The sequence below is a fragment of the Aulonocara sp. 'chitande type north' Nkhata Bay genome, linkage group LG4 (assembly GCF_057382095.1).
Source record: "Aulonocara sp. 'chitande type north' Nkhata Bay isolate Kocher_YH1m ecotype deep benthic linkage group LG4, A_spYH_male_GT1.1, whole genome shotgun sequence".
In the NCBI taxonomy this organism is placed as follows: domain Eukaryota; kingdom Metazoa; phylum Chordata; class Actinopteri; order Cichliformes; family Cichlidae; genus Aulonocara; species Aulonocara sp. 'chitande type north' Nkhata Bay.
Window position 1 is genome coordinate 36,563,972 of NC_141347.1, and position 27,133 is coordinate 36,591,104.

The window sequence follows — 27,133 nt, forward strand, 5'->3', positions numbered from 1 at the left end:
GGGCGGTCAAATATCACTGATTTCACTACAGAGCAGGACGGATTGTAGGGCAGCAAACATCGTGGGGAAACACGTTTCCCACACTGCAGGTTACCTGGTGTCATGTTTTTCAGCTAAAAGAAACATGGTCTGACTCCTACCAACTGTACAAAGAGTAACGCAAGGTTAAAGGCAGCTAACATGTCCTGTTTTAAGCCAGGCTCTTCCACCTCCCTCTGCTGCGTCTCAGCCGCCATCGCTCTGGCAGTAGCTAGAGCCAGAGCAGGGGAGAGCTGGAACAAACCATTTTGGGAGGGGGGGGGTATCTTTGTTGTTAAAATATCTCAACCAAGTTTCTATATTTTTGTAGTGTATCACACAAAAAATATGACACTATCCTGTACCAAATATTGTCAAAAAAGTAAGAAATCTTTGGGGGTGCTTTGATGAATTTTGATTAAAATGGGCTAAAACCGCCCCTGGATCATTCCTCTCTGACCGCAGTCCTTACTTCCTGCTCTCTGTTGATTTAAACCTTACTTTGGTGACATCTAGTGGAATGAAATGAGAATAACACCTCCGAGTGAAATAGTTCTTTGATTTTAACCTGTAAAGTTGCATTTTATATATTTCTGTTTATTAACTCGTAATCAAACTTTTTTCTTCCACCACTTACCTCACAGAATAGTCACAAACATTTTTATGTGTTATTTCTTTCTTTCTAATTCTTTTCATCTTTACTGCTTTTTCTTTAAAATAGTCAAAAATATTGCATACATGCCAACCCTCCCGATTTTTCCGGGAGAATCCCGAATTTCAGTGCCCCTACCGAAAATCTCCCGGAGCCACCATTCTCCCGAATTTCTCCCGATTTTCCACCCGGACAACAAAATTGAAAAACCATATCCCAGATTGGCCCAGCCAATTCCAGTTTCCAACAATGGCTACTACTACTGCAGCTACTGAGCTTTAATATTGCTCTTATTACTCTCTCTGGGTCGCATAATAAACTTTTAACACATTTTCAGGCGAGAATGTAAACTTCAGATATCTGAGCCGGGGAGAACAGCAAACTCCGGTCACATCGTCTTCAAATCTCTGCGGACTTTCGCTACTCAGGTTAAACATTATATATAAGTCACTTAAATAACTCATACATGTTATTGTTTGACTTTTTTCAGTGTTTTTTTCCCTGAGTAAATCGGTTTGGCTGTGATTAAAGTTACTAGATTAGATTAAATAAAACTTTATTAATCCCTCGGGAGGGTTTTCACACAGCTGAATAAACATCAAACGGAAAACTGATTAAACAGAAGCGTGAGACGGTCGAGAGTTTATAATTTATAAATAGTTATAATTTAGATAGCAAGGAGCAGACGGCAGTTTCACTGCACCGAGAGAGCTTAGATGAATTATACTTCAGCGATTTTCTTCTTCTATCAAGCGAACTTTATCCCAAAATGTGTAATTTTAAAGGATTTATGTTAATTCTAGGTAATTCTAGTTAATTATCGCTGCAACGAAACGGATTTTAGTCGATGATGGTGATAATATCGTATTCAAAGGTGAAAAACCTTGCTTTGTTTCATGTTTAGTGACTCAGAGTTACAGAACTTAGCCTTTTCCCCTGCCCACATCCGCTGACTCAGATTTGTTCTATCTATCTATCATTTTTCCACGTTCTGACCTTCTTCTATGAGATTCTCGGAGAAGCTGGTAGAAACTTCTCCCGGTGACGTCACCACGCAGAGCTCACCGCGGAGCACTGTGATTGGACGAGAGTCACGGGAAAGCTCGAGAACTCACGAGAAGTCAGCGAGGAACGTATAAAGTCACTGTGCCGGTTAGAGACCCTGACATCAGACCACCGACAGGAGCTGGACGAGACAAATGCTACAGAGGAGAAGAACAAGAGCTTCATTCATCTTCTAAACGATCTTCATCTGTCAGCGAGAGTGAGTTTCATTTATAGTTTATTTGAAATAATGTTCTGTTCAACGAAATTAGTTTCTTAAATATTAAGCTTAAGAAATATAATGTTCAGGGATACTTTTAAAGTTTATTTAATTAAGCTTCATTCATTAGTGGCTGGACGAAAACTCAAAAATTACAATTCCTCTACATCTTTATGAAATAAGCTTTATTTTTTAACTTTTTATTTAAGTGTTTCAGTGTTGTTCCGGTGTTGGAAAAGTGTCAGTTATAAAAGATAACTACTGCAGTATTTGATTTAAAAATGTTTAAATAAAAATCTACTGATTTTTAAATAAGGTTTAGACATGAGGTGGATTTATATCTGTACCCAGCACCTAAAATCATGGCTGCCTTCTAGAAAATACAGTATTAATCGTGCAGAGTCACGAGACCATATTCAATAATAAATATATACTCAGTTGGACTAGGGAAGACTGTACTGATTTATTTTTAAATGCAGCAATGTTTAATGCAAGATTTAAAAAATCCATCCATCCATTCGCTTCCGCTTATCCTTTTCAGGGTCGCGGGGGGCGCTGGAGCCTATCCCAGCTGTCATAGGGCGAGAGGCGGGCATGATTTAAAAAAATTTAGTTATATTTAAAACTTAAAATCTCAACATTTGCACAAATTGTACAACTTTGTTATTTTAAGGACCCATAGTTTGACTTAATTTAGCGCTCCATAAACAGAAGTTGTTGTTGCCTCTGTCAGTATTTGTTAATGTTCCTCTCTGATGTTTTCGCCTCCTCTTTAGGAGACTAAGTCAACGTAATCAAGATGTCTTCAGCTAAAGGCGTAGCGATCGGCATCGACCTGGGCACCACCTACTCCTGTGTGGGGGTTTTCCAGCACGGGAAAGTAGAAATCATCGCCAACGACCAGGGCAACAGGACCACCCCCAGCTATGTGGCCTTCACAGACACCGAGAGGCTCATCGGGGACGCAGCCAAGAACCAGGTGGCTCTGAACCCCAGCAACACTGTGTTTGATGCCAAGAGGCTGATTGGAAGAAAGTTTGATGAACCTGTGGTGCAGGCGGACATGAAGCACTGGCCCTTCAAGGTGATTTCAGATGGAGGGAAGCCCAAAATCGGAGTGGAGTACAAAGGGGAGGACAAGACCTTCTACCCCGAGGAGATCTCCTCCATGGTGCTGGTGAAGATGAAGGAGATCGCAGAGGCCTACCTGGGCCAAAAGGTGTCCAACGCTGTCATCACGGTCCCGGCATACTTCAACGACTCCCAGCGACAGGCCACTAAAGACGCGGGCGCCATCGCGGGCCTCAACGTCCTGAGGATCATCAACGAGCCCACGGCGGCCGCCATCGCCTACGGTCTGGACAAAGGCAAGTCAGGAGAGAGGAACGTCCTGATCTTTGACCTGGGTGGGGGCACCTTCGACGTGTCCATCCTGACCATCGAAGACGGTATCTTTGAGGTGAAGTCCACGGCCGGAGACACCCACCTGGGCGGAGAGGACTTTGACAACCGTATGGTGAACCACTTTGTGGAGGAGTTCAAGAGGAAGCACAAGAAGGACATCAGCCAGAACAAAAGAGCCTTGAGGAGGCTGCGCACAGCTTGTGAGAGGGCCAAGAGGACCCTGTCCTCCAGCTCCCAGGCCAGCATCGAGATCGACTCTCTGTTTGAGGGCGTCGACTTCTACACCTCCATCACCAGGGCTCGCTTTGAGGAGCTATGCTCCGACCTGTTCAGGGGAACCTTGGAGCCGGTGGAGAAGTCCCTGAGGGACGCCAAACTGGACAAGGGACAGATCCACGATGTCGTCCTGGTGGGAGGCTCCACCCGAATCCCCAAAATCCAGAAGCTGCTGCAGGACTTCTTCAACGGCCGGGAGCTGAACAAGAGCATCAACCCAGACGAGGCCGTGGCTTACGGCGCCGCCGTCCAGGCCGCCATCCTCTCGGGTGACACCTCTGGCAACGTTCAGGACCTGCTGCTGCTGGACGTGGCGCCTCTGTCCCTGGGTATCGAGACGGCCGGAGGGGTTATGACGGCCCTGATCAAACGCAACACCACCATCCCCACCAAGCAGACCCAGACCTTCACCACCTACTCCGACAACCAGCCCGGCGTCCTGATCCAGGTCTACGAAGGAGAGAGAGCCATGACCAAGGACAACAACCTGCTGGGCAAGTTTGAGCTGACGGGGATCCCGCCCGCCCCGCGAGGCGTCCCGCAGATTGAGGTCACCTTCGACGTTGACGCCAACGGCATTTTGAACGTGTCTGCAGTGGACAAGAGCACCGGCAAAGAGAACAAGATCACCATCACCAACGATAAGGGCCGACTGAGCAAAGAAGAGATCGAGAGGATGGTGCAGAACGCAGAGAAATACAAAGCCGAGGACGACCTTCAGAGGGACAAAATCGCCACCAAGAACTCCCTGGAGTCCTACGCCTTCAACATGAAGAGCAGCATGCAGGACGACAACCTGAAGGGCAAAATTAGCGAGGAGGACAAGAAGAAGGTGGTCGAGAAATGTGACGAGGCCATCGCCTGGCTGGAGAACAACCAGCTGGCTAATAAAGAGGAGTACCAACACAAGCAGAAAGAGCTGGAGAAAGTGTGCAACCCCATCATCAGCAAGCTGTATCAGGGAGGGATGCCCACTGGTGCTACCTGTGGAGAGCAGGCACAAGCCGGCTCCCAGGGTCCCACTATTGAGGAGGTGGACTAAAGAGGCCCTGAAGATGGACTCTGAGCTCACTGGGACTGTTGAACACTCACATCAGACTCTTTAGCTGTGGGCCACAAAATAAACTTTTAACATATTTTAAGGCGAGAAAGCAGCTGTGTAAATTACAAATGTCTGCTTGGTTTATCAAGAAATCGTATATTTGCAAAAGTGTGCCGACGTTTTCGGAGACATCTGTTACCCACCCGCTCGATAGCAGGCCGGGGGGTTCAATGGTCACTCCAGCCGGCAGCGGACTCTCGGCTTCATCGTTTTCAGACCCCCACTCTTTTGCTACTCAGGTTAAACATGATATATTAGTCACTCAGATAACTTAAAAATTTAATTGTTTGCCTTTTTTGGGTGTTTTATTTGTTCTGGAGTAAATCGGTTTGGTTGATCAAAGTTATTAGATTAAATAAACTTTAATAATCCATCGACTGGGTTCCTCTGGGATTTTCTCACAGCTGAATAAACGTCAAACAGAAAACTGATTAAACAGAAGTGTGAGACGGTCGAGAATTTACGCCAGTGTCCTGTTATAGTTTAGACAGCAAGGAGCAGACGGCCGAGTTTATTAAACTCCACCGACACAGCGGTGACGCAAATCTGAAGGCTAGACCGTCCCATTTCACAGCATCGCACTTCCGGCCTTCTCAGTCTTTGAAGGACCCGGCCCACGTACACCGCGAAGGCCGGGTCCTCCGAAGGATGCAGCCGACATTTTGGGACACAGCTTTTGACTTCAAACTATTGGCCTCATGTTAGTTTTTGTTATTTATAATGTGTAAATGAAAAGGTGAAGGAACCGCTATACTTGTGTTTATGAATTTTAATATTCTTGCAATGCTGGATTTTGCAATAAAAACAGTCATTAAATACATTTATGTTTTTCTTCGTTTAATTTACCATGTTGTCATACATATCACTGCATTTTGAAACATTTCTCCATCTGAATTTGCCTGAATTTGCCCTCCAAGGTGCTCAGGAACTTTTACTCGTGCACCATAGAGAGCATCCTGGCGGGAAACATCTTAACCTGGTTCGGGAACAGCACCATGCAGGACAGACGAGCTCTAGAGAGGGTTGTGCGGTCAGCTGAGCGCACCATCCGCTCCGAGCTCCCTGACCTGCACTCAATCTACAGCAGGCGGTGCTGGACCAAGGCCAGGAAGATCGTGAAGGACCTCAGCCATCCCAACAACAGACTGTTCTCTCTGCTGAGGTCAGGAAAGCGATTCCGCTCCCTGAAGACCAACACAGAGAGACTGAGGAGGAGCTTCTTCCTGCAGGCGATACGGTCTCTCAATCACACCACCACACAGTCCTGACCCACACATACAGTTCTTACACACACACTGGACTTTCTGGACATTGGTTTTGCACAACACTGGTCACTATATTCTTCATTTCCGGTTAATACTTGTACAGCTGCTGTTATTGTGTATATATTTATTTATATTTAGATTTCTTCATACATTCTTATATAGTTCTATATTGTGTATTTTGTTGTACAGTTATTTTATTTTCAACTTTAATTTATATATTTTATCTTATTCTTCCCAGTTAAATTTACCCTTCATTCTAATTTGTGTTGTACAGTTATTTCATTTTTAACCTTAATTTATATTTTATTCCTTCCTAGTTAAATTTACTCTTTTTAATTTTTCATATTTATTTCCTATCTTATTCATAGCCTTTTCCTTTTTTGTTTTCTTTAGGTCACGAGCAGTTGTCCAAGCATTTCACTACATATCGTACTGTGTATGACTGTGTACGTGACAAATAAAAATTTGAATTTGAATTTGAATTTGAATTTTGTCATCCGGTTAGACCAGAGATCATTAATACTGAATTTTTGTGCAAACTGTTTGAGGCCTTTAGCAATGGCGTGTCCAGCGGGGTGGCCTGGGGGTGCACAGGCCACCCCCCAAACCAGACTGGCCACCCCAGGTGCCACCCCAAAGGCAAAACAATAAAATTCAATCAAATATCAAATGTCCGATTATGTTTTCACGGTGACGCTCAGATATCCGAGTGTAAGTGAATGCAGCATCGCTTCTGCGCTATGCGCATCACGTTAGCAAAGGTAGGAGAGCCAAGCGCGAAAGATGGCACTGCAGGAAACAATTTTTCGGTGAAAGAAAATGAGGACAGAATAAATGTCCCGGTAAGTAATATCAAGTTTGTTGAGTTTAGTAAACTTCGGTGAAATTAGAATACCAAGGAAAAAATAACACTTAAAGAATTATTGCAGCTGTGGAATATTTCAGACAGTATGCTACTGAGGGCAGCTAACATAAGAGTTATGAGTTATAAGATGTAATCTAAGTCGTAACATTGCTGTATGGGGCTGCAGATTTGGTTGCAGGTTAACATAGCTGGACTGGCCATCGGGCATACCGGGCATATCCCCAGTGACTTATTTTTTATTTTTTTTGTAATGGCATGAACAATGAGAGGTGGTGGATTGGCCAGATGCAGGTCGATGTGTAGAAATAACTCCGTTGTTTGGTGGTGGCTATGACGGGGCTTCCACAGAGGCAACAGGTGGATGAGGGAAGGGGAGGCAGGAGGAGAGACCCGAGGCAGCCGCCAGTCCGAGTGTCAGGTGAACTGAACTTCAGGTAAGAAGTTATGACCTGCAGTCTATCTGGGTCAGATATAAACCAAGTTTAGGTGGAGTTTATTTTCATGTTGCTGACTTTTTACTGTCAGTTGCAATAACTCATACTGCGTTCTAGCCAGTTTGACGGAGTTTTTATACAGCTGGGTGGGTGCTATGATGTTACTGATAGTGAACTTTATTTTATTCATAAGGTTAGTAGAGTTGCCAACGGCTCCTTAAAAAAATGGAATGGTCCCTCATTCAGAGAAAATATTACACGTTTCATATTGAGCTGAGAAGAGACGCAGTTTGTCCCGGACTTTAGCTAGAATGGAAAAAAGACACAAAGCTGGATTTATTCTGTCTTTATGCTGCACAGCTGCCTCTTCTCTCATTCTCTCCCCCTCCCTCTCCTGTTGCTACTTCAATCATGAAACTGATCAATGATCAGCTGATCAGCTTTTCTCTCTTGTTTATCGCCCACTTTGCGCCAGAAAGAGGAAACCAGCAGATGTTGTGCTAAACAACAGCAGCACGTTTAAGCTTGATCGGCTGTTGTTAGAATGTATTTAATATTAATTTCTAGTATCAGCTGATGTTTGCTGGAGCCACAGCTGTAAAGCTGCTGGTCATGATGTCTGTTTAGATATGTGGTGAGAGGGAAACATGAAGATGAAACCAGGAGATGTCCTTACTGAACCATCAGAGCTGAACAGGTGATGGAGAAACAGGTTTACCTTTTAGGTGACATGAATGAGTTGAAGGGAAGTTATGAACTGTTTCTGAGAGACAAATAACACCAGGATCCTTTTTTATGTAGCTGACAGCTGGTAACTGTGCAGGGGCGGGTCTAGCAAAGTTTTGCCAGGGGGCCAGGTAGGGCATTAACAGGGAAAGGTGGGCACAAAGAAATACTTTTCTTTCTTATTCTCATTTAAAATATCTAGCTTTTATTAAATAATTATCTAAATCTTACAACCAAAGTTTTTATCTGACGTAAAATGTATAGAAATCATACATATACCAACAAGACTGTACATCACTGTCACAACAGGGTTTGTTTTCAGTCAAAGTCTTTATGGCTTTACTACCTGGTGGGTCGGTCTGTAGTAAAAATGCCCAATTTTTTTGTCCCAGTCCAGCCCTGCAGGTTAATACTGGCAGTGTCACCATGCCAGCTGACTGTATTTTATCATCAGCCAGTGTTGTTCTTTATCAATATTACCAAAGTTTACGATAAGGCAGCATAGAAAGTATTTACTTGCTTTCAGGTTTCATTCAAATGTTAGTCTTTTCAGTTGTTTCCCCACTTTTTTCCTGTTTCAAAATCAAACACCAGTTTGTGAGAAGATTATCTTCTTTTTTTAACAGGCAGATAAAGTTTTGCATTGGCTAATTTGTCAATTGTTTGTTACAAATGTTCGTATTTTAATTTTCAAAAATGTTTTTGCCCAAAACATATGTGCACTATATGTCAGTAAAAATACTATGCAAATATTGTTGTCCTTGACTGCTGAGTAAACACTGACAAAGCACTGATTGTATCTCTTGTACTTTATCAACGCAGTATCTAAAAACTTTGCACCGTAGTGGTTAAAATCTCATTCTAATAAGAGTTAAAAGTGCATTTGGTTATTAGGTTTATAGGATTATTGAATTATGGTTAAGGGTTGGTAGAATTTTTTTTTAAAACATTATCTGCCAATTAAATCTGCCACCCTTCTCCAAATCTGTGCCCCTACCTGGCCCCCCCAACAAAAATTTTCTAGACACGCCACTGGCCTTTAGGTAAAAAGAGGATCAGGAAACCATCTCTGTACAAGGATAAATCAAGAACGCATGGCACCGCATATATGAAAACAGGCACTGCAGTACGCAGAAATACCACCAGATGTCACTATTTAACACCTTTCAGAGCCTGAATGACACTTTTTTTTTTTTTTTATCAGAACTGAGCAGCTTTACAGCATTCATGCACAACAATCAATACTGCCACCACCTCTCATTTTCTTTTCCCGGTAAAGACAAACTCACATAATTTTCTCATTAGTGTACGGTGAAATTGGTTTCTTTTAATTTTGAACAAATTGAAAAAAAAAGTATGCACAGGACTAACTGCCACAAGCTGAAGAAATAAGTACAGATCAATCAAGACATTTTATATTACTTACATAATTTAGCTGAATAAAGACATTGGTAACCCACAATGATAGTAAATGTCCTGTATTGAAAGTCGATGAGAAAATACTGAGTAACTGGAGGAAATTTATGACAGAGGACTGCAGCTTAATGTTACTATTTAATGCCTAATATTATGATTTTTACTTTTTAATGCATAAAAAAGTCTGATTAGGCACAACTGGAATGTTCCTTTTGCTGAACCAAGAGTCCGAAATGGCTGCAAATGGGTCAATCTTTAACATGTCTAAAATACGAAAGGTCAAAATATTTTCTATATTGTAAGATCTGAACATGTTCAGCTCTGTCTGTCTGTTTATCAGTGCCACCATCTCCAGACCGAAGATCACTATCCTGTAACCTTCTCTTTCACTCTTGCTGCTCTCCTTCTGTTTCTCATCATGCCTGACAGTTGGCTCCACCCACTCCACCCGGGCTGCACTCTCTTCTTCACCTCTCTTGTGCACTCTCTGTTGTTGTGGATGGTTGACCCCAGGTATTTAAACCAATATACTTTCGCCACCTTTGCACCTTGCATGTTTTTTTCCCACCAGTCTACCTCTCATCAGAATCAGAATCAGAATACTTTATTAATCCCTGGGGGAAATTATTTTTTGTTACAGTGCTCCATTATAAACAAATTCACACACCTGTGACACATGACACACAACACCTTTTGCTTCCACTGACTTTTATTCCTCTCCCTCCAGAGCATACCTCCACTTCTTAAAGCTCTCCTCTACCTACTCCCGACTGTCACTACAGATCTGAGTGTTATCTGCAAATATCATAGACTAGACCTCATCTATCACGCTGTCCATCACTATGAAAAAATCAGCACACCACCTCACATAACATACATGTACACCATATATATTATTTCCTGTACATTCATTATTATAATATTTTTACAGTATCTTATTAGCTTCAGGAGATTTCTACATAAATCCCTGCTGTAGTTCATCGTGTGAATAATCTTTCGTTTTTAAAGCTCTCCCTCTCCGGCTGAATTTATAAGTTCTGGATATTAACCGCAGTCTCGTAAAAATAATCATGAAATCAAGCCTTGGAGCGTTTGTACTAGATTATTAATATCATGTAGGTCGGTTTATTTATACCCTTTTATTTGTGAAGCGGGACCCTTGTCGGAAGTAGAAGACAGCGGTTTCCGGTCACCGCTCTGAGTCCCGCCCCGCCAGCCCGTGCCATCTTGTGTTTAGCAAGAACAAAAACGGGGGAAGAAAACACGCCCGGCCCGGGGACGGGGCGCGGATTTTCAGGCTGCTTTTTATGCTTTTTTTTTTTCAGAAAAGTTGGTGCAGCTGGACAGTATGCTCGGAGGAGCAGCGGCGCGGAGAAACAGCAGCCACACCCCGCAGGACGGCTCCGGTTAATGTTAGCTCTCAGGCTATCCGAGCTAAGCTAACCAGTTAGCAGCGGCTAAGATCGCAGGACGAAGGCGAGCCTCGAGTCTGAGCCGGTCTGTGACATCTGGAAACCCCGCATTAACTTCACAAATATCAGCAGCGACCTGGGTGGAAATGCCCCGGACGTGGTGGTGACTGTTTGCGGAGAGGGATTCCGGGCTATGAGGATTGAGGTCTACTATTAGCTCGGCTGCTATCGGTTGTTTTTCGGTTCAGAGCGGAACCACAATAAGCCGCGGTGAGTACCGTTAGTTAGCGGCTCCACACGGGCTAAGTGGAGGGCCCCTAATGTGCCAGTGCTTTTTTTTAAAAGATATTCGTAAAGAAAAATAGTAAAAATGTCACCGTAGTTAAAGTATTTGTGATCATTTTTTAGCCGTTAAGAGAGAGATGTTAAAGTTGGGAGTTTGGCGCAGTAAAGCTGCAGGTATTTTTTGAAGTTGTTTTTAAATTACGGTCCTACATTTTTCTGTTGCTTTTCTTTTTTTTTCAGGTGTATTTAGTAAGATAATTGATAATTACGAGCGAACCTAACAAATCCAAGCTAGGACACGCAGCCATCTAAATCTGACCCAGCAGTCTCCAAGCAGTCGTTCGTGTAACTGAAAGTATATCAGTGTTTTTAGAGAAACGATCTGAGTTTAAATGCCGAACAAAACAGCCAATAACCGGCTTACTAAAGCAGCTGATAAGATATCTGTGAGGGTGGAGTGCAGGCCGGTTTGGAGCTTCTGTATCCAAATCAAACTATCTTAATGGATGTGAGGTTTCCGTTTTGGACCAGCTCTCCATGCAGTGCTTATGTAAGCCTTAAAATCAGAGCCACACATCTCCAGTGTCCTTATTTCCTCCTAAATAACATTGGAGAAATTGGGTTTGTTATAAAGACCCCAACTCTCCTCCTCCTGCCTCAGGAGATTTGGCATCAAGTCACGGAAAAGCATTCAGCTTTCACTTTGTGTAACTGTTACATGTTTGTGTTGCCCCAAAGGAAAGTTTGGGCCACACACTCGTATCAAACCTCTTACGTTTGACTAAATATGAGCCATTGGCCTCCACATGACTGCACAAGGCTCGCAACATCTTGGCTTTAATTATGCAAAACTGTTTGCAGCTTCGAGCTAAAATTCAGCCATGTGATTGAGGTCATTCAGCACCACTGACGCACAACATTTCACATCATGCTTTGTTTAAAAAGAGCAGTCTGTGGCTCTGCTTCCCTTTTTCCTTTCTCTTGATTTTATTGCCAAACAAAAATGTAACTTGACTGAACTAGTGTGAGTTTGTTTTTCCATGTAGGAAGTTGAGGAAACTTGCTTTCCTAGTCTTGCATGTTCAAGCTTGCGGGAGCGGTCCCGTTCCTCAGAACAGGGACAAAAATAGAAACCACGAGATGTCTTCTCGCCTCAGAAACGATGGCTGCAGTTAACCGTGAACCTGAGAAGTCAAACAATAATGGCGACCGACCTTTGTTACTCGACACGCAGCAGCATGCGTCCCAAAACTCGAGTCTGATGTTTCATAAAATTTTACCTAGCCATGAACACAACAAAGACCTTATGCAACAGAGTCAACATGACCCCATTTGAATGCTGCTGTTATTTCTACTGTGATCATCTTTGTCAGGCATCTGCACAGCCTCAGAAATGCGTTAAAAAAGATTGTAAAGGGCCCAAATGTCTGAAGTGTTTTTAAGTAATACGAAAGGTTTAAAAAGAGAAATTTGTGGAGACGTTTGTCTTTGAGGTCCACATGAGGCTGTTACCTGAAGCAGGTGGGAGTAGGCCTGGAGATGTCATCTGTTGTGGATTATACACAGATAACAGAATCAGTGCAGTTTTAAGTGGATTTTAAACATTTTTTTTATTTAGGTCTTTGTCAGACTAACGGGAAGTAAAGCTGTAAAGCTTCAGACCACACCAGAAACATTTAGATCGTACGAGGTCTTTTATTTTGGAAATTGGCCTGGTTCTCTTCCTGTCCGCTCTGAGTCTGGCTTTTTCAGCCGCCATCAAAAACAAGTCTGATGCTAATTTGAGCCACACTGTGGAGAGCTGCTTCTCAAATGTCCCTGTCACATACGCAGTCATTGTATTTAACACCTTTTATTTATCTTAGTGCTTCACAGGTGACTGACGAGCCAATGAGAAGGCTCAAAATGTAATTCAGCTGAACAGTTGATAAACAGCTTAAAGATGAAACATCAGTTACATTTTAAAGTGGTCTGTGAGCACAGTAAGAATACATAAAAACAATTTGAATTAAACGTGATTATAAAAATACAGTAATGCTCAGGGTTGTTAGAATACTAGGAAATCAAACTCTGTACTATCCGATTTCACTACCACAAGGGGGGAAATGGACAAAATTAAAAAGCATAATTGTTTTAAATAAAGATTTATGGACCCAACAGATGAGATGCCTCAACACTGCTGCTGTTCAACAAGCTTTTAATAATGGAAATATTTACTCACAAAGGGTGTACAGAAATAAAATAAAAAAAGAGACATGAGCTCAGCTAAAATAAATAAAAATGTCTTTCCTGATGACATCCGAGGTAATGTGAGATAAAATCCATCAGAAAGTCAAACCTCAAACATAAGAGGAAATAAAGAGTACCAGAATTAGAGCTCGGCCATATTATACCGTTCACGGTAATACCGTTAGGCAACGATAAGAAAATGAAATATCGCGATAGAATATGGGCATGCGCAGTGCCTTTGTTTTCATACGCTAACTAACGGCCGAAAAAGCATGGTGGCGACAGAGAATGAGAAGGGAGAAAGCGGATCGTTGAGTGAAACGGATGAACCAGAACTGGTTTGTAAAAATGCTGCAACTTCAGGTTTAGCTTTCGTCTGTCAGATACACAACAAAGCAGATTTTTTTTGTAGAACATGCAAGCGGCCGTCGTTATTGCCGTATTTGTTGGACTAAGGTGCTCGTAAATCTGGGAGTAATCTGGGTCCTAAAGTCAAACGAACACTGCAGCATCACTGAGAGTTAAACTGTCTAAATTCTTTCATCTTTAATAAAATGATCAGCGTTGCTGCTTTACCAGGTGTAACTATGAAGTTTAACATCCAGGCAACCATGAAAACAGAATTCATTACATTTAACAGAGTTAGAAGTTAACAGGAAGTTAGCTTGCTAGCTTCGCTAGTTACCCAAACATGATGTAGCATGTTCTGACTGAGAGATTTATGAAGCATTCAAACGTACAGCTCTACTATCACTTCCAACATAAATGAAGACAGGAAACTAAACAGCAGTGACGTTTGTAGGGTTACTGAAGTTGGGCTAGCTGCTATATAATGATGTGCTACGTGATCGCTAGCGACACAGCTATGTTAGCATAACACAGACCTTCCCAAAGTGTCTGGCCCGCCCCCTAGGGGGGGGCGCAGAGCCATTGCGGGGGAGGGGTGGGGTGGGGGGACAAAATATGGGTGTGTGTGGTTGGAGGATGTGTGAGCGCGTGCACGCGCGAGAAGGGGGAGGGGGCGCAAACATTTTTCTTGTAAAACAAGGGGGGCCCAGCAAAAAAAGTTTGGGAACCACTGGCATGACATAAACAGTGAAGCTGGAGGACGAACACTAACACTTTTCCACTCGATAAAAGTTAACGTGAAGGTTCCTGATGGTTAGAGACAAATGCTTAATGTGCATTATATTCCCGTGCACCTTATGGTCGGAAAAGTCCGTATTTGACTTTTTTATTTGGCACACTGCAGTTTAATGCTGCAAAGCTCCTCTTTTTAACTTCAGTGGATATTATACATGGTTAACTCAGGATATGTCAGCACATTTCTACTGGAGATGCCTTTGGTTAACTTTCATCAAGGAATTTGCATTTGCACTGTTAAATGTTTATATAACTTTAATGCACATAAAAAACAGCAGCTTATTTAAGTGAAAATAAATGGATGGGTTTTTTTTTTTTGCGCTAGTAAAGTTGTGGAGTTGTATTTTGTCTCGCATCAATTATATCGTCAGTTATATCGTTATCGCAAATTTTCAAATATATATCGTGATAAATATTTCTGGCCATATCGCCCTACTCTAACCAGAATCAATAAACTAATCTCTGAATAAAATGATGCACATGCAGTAATGAACACCCTTTAACCGTGGTATTACCATTGATGTTTCTTAGTTTTCCAACCAATAGATGCACAAAATTCACAGCCAAATATTTATCAAAGTGGATTTTTAAATACTTTAATACCAGCATCTGGTTTATCAGGCGGGTTCGCCTGGAAAAACTTGAGAAATAACACTATATTGTTACTGATATCAGTGTTGTCTCATTTTAAATTGAAATGCTACAAAATACTTCCAACATTGCTCCTACACATCTACAGTTGTTCAGTAAACGGAGACTAAAATGACATATTTAAGTTTTGTTTTAAACGTGTGATTGATTTCATATGTAGCGCTGAACAGTAAAGCAGAGAATAGAGCAGTAATGATTACTGTTGGATCTTATGTGGAGATTTAAACCCATTGTGCAGTTGTTGTAGTGTTGAAGGAACTCAGTCTTCAGTTTAGGTCTTTAAAAGCATTAAAGTAGAATTTCAAAGGGTGTTCAGATATGCAGTGAAGGCTGACTGACACGATAAAGGCCTCTAGTTTGATACCACGGTGAAGTTTTAGGCAAATTAAGGTGCTGCTTTCCCCTCTGCTGTCATATTTTCAGACGGGTAGTGTTTCTTCTGACTGTAGCGGCAGGCTGTCGAGTGCCACGCCATACATAATTGTAAATTGCTTCACTGTGTTTAGAAGCGCTTTCAGGTCAGGGGGGCAGGATGGTGGGAATCTGTCTCCACCTCGGGCACAGAGCGGGCGCGTTGTTAAACGGGAATCCGGCGGCCGGCGTGCAGAGGCCTGGTTAAGCTGGCGACTCTTCTCGGGGCTGCAGCTGACGCTCAGAGGATGAGCGCCACATTAACCCCGTTACAGAAGGATGTCAATAAGCACGGCTCAGTGTGCAGCCTCAGATTACATCCACCGCTCTGATGATTCGGCCTCTCTCTTTGGATTTTTGTGGATTTATTTAAATCGGTGTTGATTTGAGTCGGAGCGTAACAGCGAAGTCGTACACTGATCTCCACATACAGCAGCCAAAACACATGCCAGGCATTTCATTAAATGCATGTCATGATTCTGCTCCTCCCTCAGACCCATTTTCATGGCAGAATGTAGATTTGAATCACTGAGGAGTTCCTTTCATTTTCTTATTTCTGCTCGAGCTGGAATTTGTCAGTTCTTGCAGCTATAAATAGCTTAAAGCTTTGAGTCGAGTTGGAAAATTTGATGGAGAAATTTGTGCCAAGAAGCTAAAACATCTACATTTCATTATGTCTGCATTAAGACGTGGTAACGGCTTCCCTTATGACCTGTTTATGAATTATTTAAATGGGAAGGAAGAAATCGGTCCAAACTGAGCTTGAACACTAAGCTTATACCTTCATACAAATATTAATGTGTATTTGAAACGATTAATCACATCCTTTAATCATCAGATTGTTTTCTGGTTGTTGACTGAATGTGAGGCCCATCAGAGTCGCATATTCAGAGCTGTTGTTAGAAGGCAGTGCGTTAGATAAACATCACAATCGTCTCTGCTGAAGCTGCAGCACTATGACTGTGACCTACTTCGTTGGCGACACGCACGCGTGCGGAGTTTCTCCGTTACAGTTAATAATGCACACTGATGCAGCAACTTAAGGCTAAGGGGAGTGGCAGTTATGTGTAAAGTAAAAAAAAACTTTACAAACGTGCTACAAGCATGAGCCCCGCCTCTCGGGCAGAGGAACCCGTCCTCTCCAAACCAGCAACACAAAGGGAACGACCACGGTGGCCGAGGCAACGCAAATGGATGTTAGGAGCCTCAGACACCTCAGAGAAATTAAATGAAGAAGAAGAACAGACGTAAACAAATGTGTCGTGTGACGTAGCAGCGCACATTGTTAATTATAATTCTAGAATCGATTCAATTCAATTCGATTTAAATCTGGGAAATTTTGCCTCACAGTCAGAAATATTATAATTCAGATCAGCACATTTACATATTTTTGTACCTATAAAAAGGAAGCTGACACACGCAAGACTTTATCACAGGTGTGAGCATCACAGCAGAGGCCTTTGTGTCAAAGCAGCTGAGGATAAAACAGAAAAACATGAAGCAGATTTTCCTGTTCTGGATTTTATAAAAATATTCTGCAGTCGATCAAAAAGGGAAGAAAACCATTAATCAGCACATGAACATCACCTCTGAAGTTACAGCGGTTTTATTACAGACACAGCGTTTTGCATTTTGTATAATTTTAAAACGTTTAAATTTGTTCAGTATTGAACGACAGAAATTAGGTTTTTCTTTTCAGAACTACCGTAATTGTCGGGCTATAAGCCGCTACTTTTTGCACAAGCTTTGAACCCTGCGGCTTTTAGTCAGGTGCGGCTTTTCTATGGATTGTCCATGATTTTTGTCATATCGTAAGACGATTTGTTTTGTTTGTTCCGCTGTTGTACGGCACTACGTTGCCTGGCGGAAGGATCGGGGTTCAAGAGTGGTATGTTAGTCACATGTCCGTCCGCCAGGCAACGTAGTGCCGTACGAAGTAGCGCGAAAAACAAACTTCAAAGTAGCGCTACGCATTCAGCGGGAGACGTGGATGACGAGCGGCGATAAACTTGCGAAAAGCAAGTTATGCCCAACTCCACCGGTGGATTCTGACAGCGTGGAAAAGTGCGAAAACATCCACGATCACCAACGGATTTTGAAGGGCTGGACTGCTGCATGATGGAGAGGAGGACACCGCCACGGCCCTTCTGAGGGTGTTCGACTCCGACACTGACAACGAGGATTTCTTTGGTTTTGAAAGTGACAACGAAGGAGAGAAGCGGAGAGTGGATGACGAAGCCATCCTGAGCCTGTTCGTATCCGACACTGGAGGAGAGGACTTTGGTGGTTTTAGTGCGCAGGAAGAAGAGAAAGATGGTGAATGACTGACTTTTCTTCTTGTTAAAGCCGTGTCACTGCACCTGAGCCTAAAAGGTAGTCCGAATCTATTGTTCTGGTGTGCTGTAGGTTACTGTTATGTACTACATGTGCAAATATGTACCCATAACTTGTTTTTCACAATATTAATAAAAGGGGTGTGTCTCCAAACAGCCATCTCTTTCCTGACAATTCGCTTTGTGCATATTCTCTTACATATGATAAGTCAACATTGAAACACCTGCGGCTTTTAGTCAGGTGCGGCTAATGTATGTACAAAACAGGATTTTCCCCTGATTTTAGCTTGTGCGGCTAATATTCAGGTGCGCTTTGTAGTCCGGGAAATACGGTAAGTAAAAGGAAACAAACAGCGTCCGACAGCCTGTAAACAACGGCAGACTTGTGCGTAACAAGCAAGCGAATAATGAAGAAAACAGATTTTTAGACGGGAAACAGAGAGAGAGAGGGAGGGAGCTGTGCAGGAAGTGTGACTTTATCCTGGTGGAAGCAAAACCGCAAAAGTCAGAGTGAATCCATGACGATGTTTGTGTGAAGCGTAGTTTGGATCTTCTTTTGCTGCTGGTTCGGTCAATGTTGTTTGGAGAGAGTTAAAACTAACAGCTTCAGAATCAGCGCAAAAAGGGCGTGAACACAAAGCTCGACCCGCCGACAGAGTCAGCGAGCTGTCGGCTTTCAGCCCCGACCGTGTCCGTGCCGTCGCTGAGAAAGTCACAGCTCGCTGATCCTGATGCGTCGGCGGGTCGAGCTTTGTGTTCACGTCTCTGTGCAGAAGCCTGTTCCTGCTCTCAGTTACTGTTTTCATCTTTGGTGGTTGTTGAAACTGAGATTCTGGCATTTCGGGCAAAATAAATTTATATTAAAAAATCAATTCAGGATTTGAATGAATCGATATCACGTTATCCAAGCCAGAATCGATTTTAATCGATAAATCGATCATCAAAACCCGCCCCTAACAATGGTAGGCATGTATGACAGTGACAGTCGCTGGGATTTGGTGCTGTATAAATTCAGTTTTTATCCTGTTAAATTAACGCGGTGTTAACGTTACACACGGGAAGAACCGCCGACTTACGGCTGCGCTGTTGTTTCCCATAGAGGAGGTGGGAGTGGTCGCCACGGTAGGTGGAGCTGCAGGTATCGGGCGCGTTGCTGTCTGTGTATCAGGTTATTCTTAATGATTAACATTTATGTTTTTTGAAACGCCATCTCTTGGAATTCCTCGAAGCGTTGTTCATTGTTGTGCACTTGAATTTCCTCACCTGCTGAGGGAGGAGCTTGTGCATACCTGTCTGCAGGAGCTCTAAAGTTGTGTATCAGCGGGAGGAGGTGAACACGGCACTGTTCATACCGAGAGTGCATCAAATGAACACCTGATCCATTTTGGACAGCCAAACATTCGAAGCGTCTGCACCGAAGCGCCGGGCTGGTCATCGTCGGCGTCGTTAGTTTTGGTACGAGTGGATCTCCTCTGATGTTTTTCAGCAGCGCTGTCGTCGTAGAAACAAGAAGACAGCGGCTGAACGTGACTGCTCGGACTGGGTGAGCGGATTTGAAGGACGAGCGCGTGTCCTTATTTTGGAAGCTGTCAGCCTTTCGCGTCACGCTGCTGCCGTCACTAAAGCGATCTGAGCCGAACAGTTCTTCATTGAAGCCCATTCATGGTGAAGAGCACTTTGTGAAAACGCAGCTGCCATTTTGTCTCGCCCACATGGGTCCGTGTCACTCTCCCTCCCTGCATTGTTTGTATTTGGCACTCCCACGGTGAAACAGCCCGATTTTCCCTGGAACGCTTCACAAGCCTCGACTTGTCAGCCGGTTCCCAGATAGACGGCTGAAGTGCAGATCCATGTTAACTGTGAACGGTAACGTCAGCAGCAGCCAGTCGTGGGATTCCTGGTGCAATACGCAGCGTTACAGATGTGCAGCACAGGCTGGGAACATCAGGGAAGCTGATGGAGTCTCTGTGAGGGAAGACTGGAAGTGGGTCACTTTACAAGAGTGCAGGAACGCATTTCCCAGCATGTTTGGCACATTAATTTGATGGTTTTCAGCCCAGCTGAAGTATAAACGGGCAAATCACATGCTGCAAAAGCAACACAGGCACCCGCTGTCTTAGTTAAAGGGGCAGCCAACATATAGCAAAACTTTGATCCAGCTTTTCCAGTACTTGAATCCGAATCATTGATACTTAGAAAACCTCTTTCCCCTCCTTTATATACTCATTTAGGTACATAAATATGTATGTGTGGACATAGCTATGTGATTGTTTGTATAATGGTAATTATATTTTATTTATGTTTCACGCTAATAAGAAAACTAATAAAAAAAACCTGTAAATGTCTGAACAGAGGTCAGAATCCACAGATCATAAAGATTTATTTGCCTCCAGGGGAAAATCTGATTATGACCAAAACCCCAGTTAACAAGAAAAAGCTTTGACCTCTGACCTCCATGTTTTCACCCTGATTTCAATCTGCAGCACTGACCTGAGCACTCTCTCCATCCTCCAGGCCCTGGCCATGCCCTCGAATGCGCGGGCGGGCAATCTGAAGGACCCCGAGGTGGCTGATCTGTTCTGCAAAGATGACCCGGAGAAGCTGTTCACCGACCTCCGGGAGATCGGCCACGGGAGCTTTGGAGCGGTGTACTTTGTGAGTAACATCGGAAGTGCGTCCGCTTTTGACCGTGTCAGTAACAAACTCACTCTCTGGTTTTAATGTTGTTCAGTGTGAGCAGCTTCTCTCTCCAGGTGTGAGTTTAAAACAAAGACATCAGGTGAAGTTGTTTACATGTTAAATGATCCCTCAGAGAAAGTTAGTCACATGTGCCGATCCTGTCTGCTCCTGGATTTACTAAAGTCCACAGCTTGTTTGGACTCTGCACCTTCATAACTACAGTACCCACCAAAAATAAAGGTGTGGGCCTCTAAAGCAGCGGTCTCAAACTTAAATGAGCTGTGAGTCGCTGTCGTCTCATTGGAGAACACTTTAGGGATCAAGTAATACAAACAAACAAGGAAAAACCCACAAATTTTTCTGAGCGCCGTGTAGCACAGTAAATCGGTTCAAGGTCAGTAAGCACAACCAGAATTCATACATTAGGCGCCCTGTTCATTTGTGAGAAAATTAAAGGATTTTAAGTGGCCTTATAGTGCGGAGAATTCATTACACAGAAGAAAAGAATGTATCGCGATATATATCGTTACCGCACATGCTTCAATTTATACCGCAATATGGATTTCAGGCCATATCGGCCAGTCTGTAAACCCGAGTGTTCCAGAGTCAGTGTGAGGTCGTCTGTCCTCAGGTCTTATACAGGACTAGCTAAGGACCACATGTGCTTTTGGTCCTGATGCAGAAACCTCAGTCGGGCTATTGGTGCAACCTGTTTCTGTGCTGTGGCGCTCCAAGGCAGCATGTTTTCTTACATCTAGAACAAAGATGTGCACGAGTTAAGTGGCTGTTTTGATCGTCATATTGTAGCAATGATCAGATCCTCTGGAACGTGAACACATGGGGTTGTGTGACCTACGAGCATCGTTCCACCACGTCCTCCTGTCCTTAAGAAACTCCTAAACCTCTTAACTGCTCCTCTCTGCTTCAAACACTTCAGCTTCAAAGCTCTTTTAAAGGCTGAGCATGTTTTATGAAAAAGTTTTATCTCTGCCGGGATTTACTTCTGACTTTAAGGGGAAATTCTTAGAAAATGTTCTATTCTTAGTACAAGGAAGCTCTGCGGCTAGACGGCGAATCATCACGTTTTTCCAGCAGTCGGTGACTGATGGGTGTGAACCAGTTTAGAAGTGTGGGACCAGAGCAGACGTGAGGCTTGCATCTGCACATGTTTGTATAGGTGCAGACATACAGCAGCACGGCGTTCTGCACGCTGGGCTTATCTTAAACCAAATCAAATAGTTTGGATTGTTGTCAGAGTGTCTCTTGGATGTACTCGCCGAGCTGTCCACCGTGTGGATCTGTGTGGGTTTCTCTTTAAAATCACTCTTATCTGTCATTAATAAAGAGAGTGTGAATCTGAAAATGTCCCCCAGCTTATTAGAAAACAGTGGGAACACGACGAGTGTGTGCGCTGCGCCTCTGCATCTCATTTCACCTGTAAAATATTCTTGAGGCTGAGTGGTAGACTCACACCTCCACACTGCATGTCTGAGTTTCAGAGGAGCCTTGAAAGGCCATTAGAGAAGAGCTGCAGAAATAGACGCTGCGCAGCAATTTGCATCAGATAAAAAAGAACGTTTCACACGCGGCGCCCCTCAGCGTCTCTGAAACTGTCGCTCACAACAGCTTCAAGTGTTTGCGTTTCCTGTCTTGTCTCCTGTTCCAGCGGTGGATGTTCGTGTTGAAGTAGCGAGGGCGGTGCGTGTACAGTAATCCCTGAGAGGTGACCCTCAAGCTGTTTTGTTTGTTTGTTTGTTTGTTTGTTTGTTTGTTTTATTCTTTTGGGTCTGTGTGAGGTCAAAGTTGAGCCCCTATATGCGACCATCCCAGGCACAGAAGCCCCGCCCACTCACTCTTCAGACCTTCAGCTGAAGAGCTGCCAATCAAAAGAAAGCTGCCTTAAACTGAGGGAGGTGGCAACTAAGAGCTTCTAATTAGTAGTCACGATTTCTAAGCAGTGAAATAAATAATAACAGTAAATTAAAGGTTTTGTGAAAACTTGATATTGATTAAAAAAAACCCTATTAGCTAGGGCTGGGTTTTAATTATCGATTATAATTGATTCTGGCTTGAATAACGTAAAATCGATTCATTCAAATCCTGAATCGATTTTTAAATATAATTTTATTTTGCCAGAAACGCCAGAATCTCCGGTGAAACCTCACAAAATTTCAACAACCACCAAAGATTAAAACAGTAACTGAGAGCAGGAACAGGCTCCTGCACAGAGACGTAAACACAAAGCTCGACCCGCCGACGCATCAGAATCAGTGAGCTGTGACTTTCTCACCGACGGCACGGACACGGTCGGGGCTGAAAGCCGACAGCTCGCTGACTCTGATCTGTCGGCGGGTCCGCGTGGTTTTGGTTTTGTTCACAGGCTTTCCAGCGTTTTCCTTATAAAACGCCGTTTTTACCGTTTCTTCCCGCAGTAAATATAAACAACGACAGTATTCAGGAAGAAAAACAAACATTGCAGATATTTTATCATAAGTCTGGTTTTACGTGGCCGATCAACACAGTTTAAAAACTGGTATAAAGTCCACACTTTGTCCATCAGTTGTTCCGTCAGGTAACATTCATGTGTTGATTAATGACTTTCTTTTGTTTTTGATCTACTGCAGAATGTTTTTAAGGTTATCTGTTATAAAATCCCAGAACAGGAAAATCTGCTTCATGTTTTTCTGTTTTATCCTCAGCTGCTTTGACACAAAGGCCTCTGCTGTGACGCTCACACCTTTGATAAAGTCTCACAAGTGTCAGCTTCCTTTTTATAGATATAAAAATATGGAAATGTACTGATGCATGATCAGAATTATAATATTTCTGACAAAGGCAAAATTTTCCCGATTCGAATCGTGAATTGAATCGATTCTAGAAATCAGTGGCGATACCCAGCCCTCCTATTAGCAGTATATTAAGGAACGATAATTGATTAAAAGCTGCACTTTGTACGAAACTGTTGCTCGACTATGCAGCGTTATCGCCACAGCTAACGGTGAAAAAGTTTATTTCTGTTTGTTCATGAAAAACCTGCTGAGACGTTTGCTGGCCGTGGCTGTTTATTTGCAGGTTATGGATCAGAAATCGTTCGATAAACAACATCTTTCAGCTGTAGTTGAGAGCGATGTTAGCAGACGGTGACAATAACTAACAGTTATTATTGGTTTGATCGCTGCTCGGCTGTTCTGGGGTGTTTGTCTGGCTTTTTATGTGCTGCGTCACACATTGTCCCCCATTGAGTCACAATTCTATCGGTTAGGATTTTGGCTTCCACTGATGACATGACTGAGATCTCTGCCCCCCCTCCCCCCCCCCCCCCCCCCTCCAAAAAAAACCAAAACAACAACCTAGCTGCTTTTAAACCTCCTGTTTGTGTCGAGGGTGAACTGATGGGCTGCTCCAAGGCTCAGTATAAGATAAAGGAAAATTATGATGAGCAGTAAATCATACAATGCTGCTGTATTGGGACTCCAAAGATGTTAGTTTGTGTATTTTAATGCTCATTTCAGGTCTTCTTGACAGCAGAGGTGATGCTGTTGCATCACAGGGTCTTATCAGTACTGTGAGAATGCAGAACGACTTCATCTGGCGCCTGTAAGCAGCGTCCTCTCTCAGGATCAGGATCCAACACTTTGAACAGCTGTGAGAACATCGAGTATGTGATTCAAAAATAAATCATGTAGTTTGGATGACTAATGGATCATTGTGTCCAGCTCTGTTCTCGCCTCACCGAGCAGGGCTTGTCGATCGTTTGGCTCCACCGAGTGGTCCTAAAATTAACCTGCACACTGAGTCCGAGGGGAAAAAGAGGAAAGGAAAACTGATGTAAAGAAACGTTTTTCCAACAGACTAATTGTGCCGAGTAAATGGAGCAGACTCGGTTACAGAAGTAAACCTCTTATTTCTTTCCCCTTCGTGTCTTTAGATGTTATTCTAAAAGAAAATCCTGTAACAAAGCGAGTCGTGTCATTTACACACGCGTGACCCGGTTACTGTCGGCTTTCACAGTAAGCTGATTTTTCCTGAACGCAAAGCAGACGAGAAGCGAAGGAACGTTTGTAATCAGGACTGGGGATTAGACGAAGCCGGTTTCTCCAGGGAGTGCATTTCCTGTGCACCAGGTCACGTTTCCACAATTTCGTTGTTTTAAATGCAAACGAAGACGAGCACAAAGAAAACACTTTCCTTTTCTGTTCTGATGGATTCTGTCAGAGGTGAAATCAAACATGACACAGTTACCTAGAAGCATAAATACATCAGTCTTAAATAAACAGGAAGAGGAAGAAAGCTTACTCTATTGTCTCCTAAACCAAACATTACTTTAAAAATAACGAAGTGGGCACAGTTTACTTACTGCAGTCTCCACCTCCTTCCAGAGAACAGCAGCATGCTGGATGAGTCTAAAGACTGGAATAAGAAGCTAATCCTTTCACAGTAAAGTCAGGAGGTCGGATTGAAACCTTTTATTATCCAACCGTCTGAGAGAAATCTTTCTCTGTTCACTGGTTCAGCTTGATTATAATTCATGAATATAGATATAGATAGAGATATATAGAGATATAGATCTAGAGAGAGAGAGATAAATAATATTTTTCTCTTTAAATGTTGCTCATTAGAAACCTTTTTAAATAAATCTATGAAGTTGTTTCGCCGGCAGTTTGTCAGAGGGGACAAACCGGTTGCTCACACATCCTGACGCAGTCCCCAATCGAAAACCGGTTCCACTCCTTTCCATCAAAGTCAAGCGCGGCGCCATGCCAACTACCTGTCACCACAGCAGCGTAACGTTCCTGGGCCCGAGCCATTACTTTTCTCACACAGAGATTACTCCACCCTCTGGTGTAGTTGCACAATAAGAACTGGCTCCTCATCAGCACAGTCTCGGTGGATGCATGCCTGTGAGGGCAGGCTTGCAGATCGCGGGTTCGATTCCTGAAACAGAACTGAAATGTACTGAGGGCTGATTGTGTTTGTGTCGTCCAACAGGCCCGAGATGTCAGCAACAATGAAGTGGTGGCCATCAAAAAGATGTCGTACAGCGGCAAGCAGACCAACGAGGTAACGAGCGCAACGATCGTAGATTTGAAGATCTGCCTGCCCTCGTCTGCTCGTGCTCTGATAGGAAACAGTCGCACTGATGTTAAGCAGCTAATTTTGGGATTTTGTGTGCCAGAAAAATTATTTTACAGATTTAAATTCTTTCGAACTTCTTTACATTTTAAATGTGCTGTGAGACACTTTAGAAAGAAGAGCTGAGTGTTTTTCTGTTGCTGTGCAGAAATGGCAGGACATCATCAAAGAGGTGAAGTTCCTGCAGAAGCTTCGCCACCCCAACACCATCGAGTACCTGGGCTGCTACCTGAAGGAGCACACGGCATGGGTACGTCCTGTAACGCGTGGTTAACGGGGAGGTGTTTTACCTAGGGCCAGCACAGTGGTTAGCATTGTTGAATCACAGCAAGAAGGTCCTGAGTTCATTCCTCTATCAGGCCGGGGTCTTTGTAGAGTTTGCATGCTCTCCCAATGATTGTGTGGGTTCACTCCAGGTACAACGGCTTCTTCCCACAGTCCAAAAACACGCAGTTATTGGGGTTAGGTTAAGTGGTAACTCTAAATTGCCCATAGTCTGTCTCCTGTTGGTTATTATAGGGGGGGAAATGTCATTTTATTAGGAACAAGTGTTTAGTAACTGAACTGTTATTCGGTGACATCACCTCACAGTGGAAAAACATTGAAATGGAGACGTTTCTGTTGGTCGAAGCGGTCTCAGCCGAGCTGTGACACATAGAGGTGGAGGAGTTCATCATGTTAGGTCGGCTGTGTGAGCTCCTTCACTGATGATGTGTAATCGCTGTCGTTTCCTCCTCAGCTGGTGATGGAGTATTGCCTCGGCTCGGCCTCAGACCTCCTTGAAGGTTCGTGCAGTGCTGCAAACACTTCACCCGTTTTTATTCGTCGTTCTTGTGTTTCTGGTTTTTCTGATGAATAAACTCTTCTTTCTCCTTGCAGTTCACAAAAAGCCGCTCCAGGAAGTAGAAATAGCTGCTATTACCCACGGTGCACTGCAGGGGTTGGCATATCTTCACTCTCACAATATGATTCACAGGTAAGATCTGTTTGTCCGTCAGCTCCTTTAAACCAAGAAGACCTGCAAACGCACAGACGTGTGGAGTAGATGCAGTTAGAGCCCACCGCCAGCAGGGGTCACACTCTCCTCTCTCCTGCAGGGACGTGAAGGCAGGAAACATCCTGCTGACGGAGCCGGGTCAGGTCAAACTGGGGGACTTTGGCTCCGCCTCCATCGTGTCGCCGGCCAACTCCTTCGTGGGGACGCCATACTGGTGAGCATCGATGGAGCTCGTTCAGTCCATGTTTTGAACAGACAACACCAACGACCAATCAGAGCGTGAATAGGACCGGACCACAGATGAGATCTCCTTCGTTTACATTTGAAAGCTTCTTGAATTTGTACCCAGGATCTGTTCAAAGTCTCTTTTCAACAGCAAAATTAGCCTAATATTAGCTGAAAGGTCATATTCAGGATCATCAGCGCTGCCCTCTGAGA

General features: G+C 43.5%; 2 protein-coding genes across 4 annotated transcripts in view; both read left to right on the forward strand.

Annotated features, from left to right (window-relative positions):
- The first annotated feature begins 1,777 nt into the window (after window positions 1–1,777).
- Window positions 1,778–5,536, forward strand: LOC147333232 (heat shock 70 kDa protein 1). The gene is made up of 2 exons (XM_086290273.1): window positions 1,778–1,934; window positions 2,711–5,536. Exon 2 carries the CDS (start codon window positions 2,734–2,736, stop codon window positions 4,654–4,656), a length of 1,923 nt encoding a protein of 640 aa, XP_086146399.1. The 5' UTR covers window positions 1,778–1,934; window positions 2,711–2,733; the 3' UTR covers window positions 4,657–5,536.
- A 5,067-nt stretch (window positions 5,537–10,603) lies between these two features.
- The window catches only part of taok2a (TAO kinase 2a), a 28,733-nt gene continuing 12,203 nt past the window's right edge, over window positions 10,604–27,133 (forward strand). For 2 of the 3 annotated variants that reach the window (XM_086290275.1, XM_086290276.1), the window contains exons 1-7: window positions 10,605–11,104; window positions 20,401–20,541; window positions 25,555–25,626; window positions 25,847–25,948; window positions 26,438–26,483; window positions 26,578–26,674; window positions 26,796–26,909. In XM_086290275.1, coding sequence (XP_086146401.1) covers window positions 20,410–20,541; window positions 25,555–25,626; window positions 25,847–25,948; window positions 26,438–26,483; window positions 26,578–26,674; window positions 26,796–26,909 — 563 coding nt within the window. In that variant the 5' untranslated portion in view covers window positions 10,605–11,104; window positions 20,401–20,409. Of the gene's footprint in view, window positions 11,105–20,400; window positions 20,542–25,554; window positions 25,627–25,846; window positions 25,949–26,437; window positions 26,484–26,577; window positions 26,675–26,795; window positions 26,910–27,133 lie in introns of all 3 variants that reach the window. The other variant, XM_086290274.1, reaches the window with a different exon arrangement.

Bases quoted from the DNA above. Each gene is read 5' to 3' on its own strand.
- LOC147333232 (XM_086290273.1), top strand. From the start codon at position 2,734: ATGTCTTCAGCTAAAGGCGTAGCGATCGGCATCGACCTGGGCACCACC.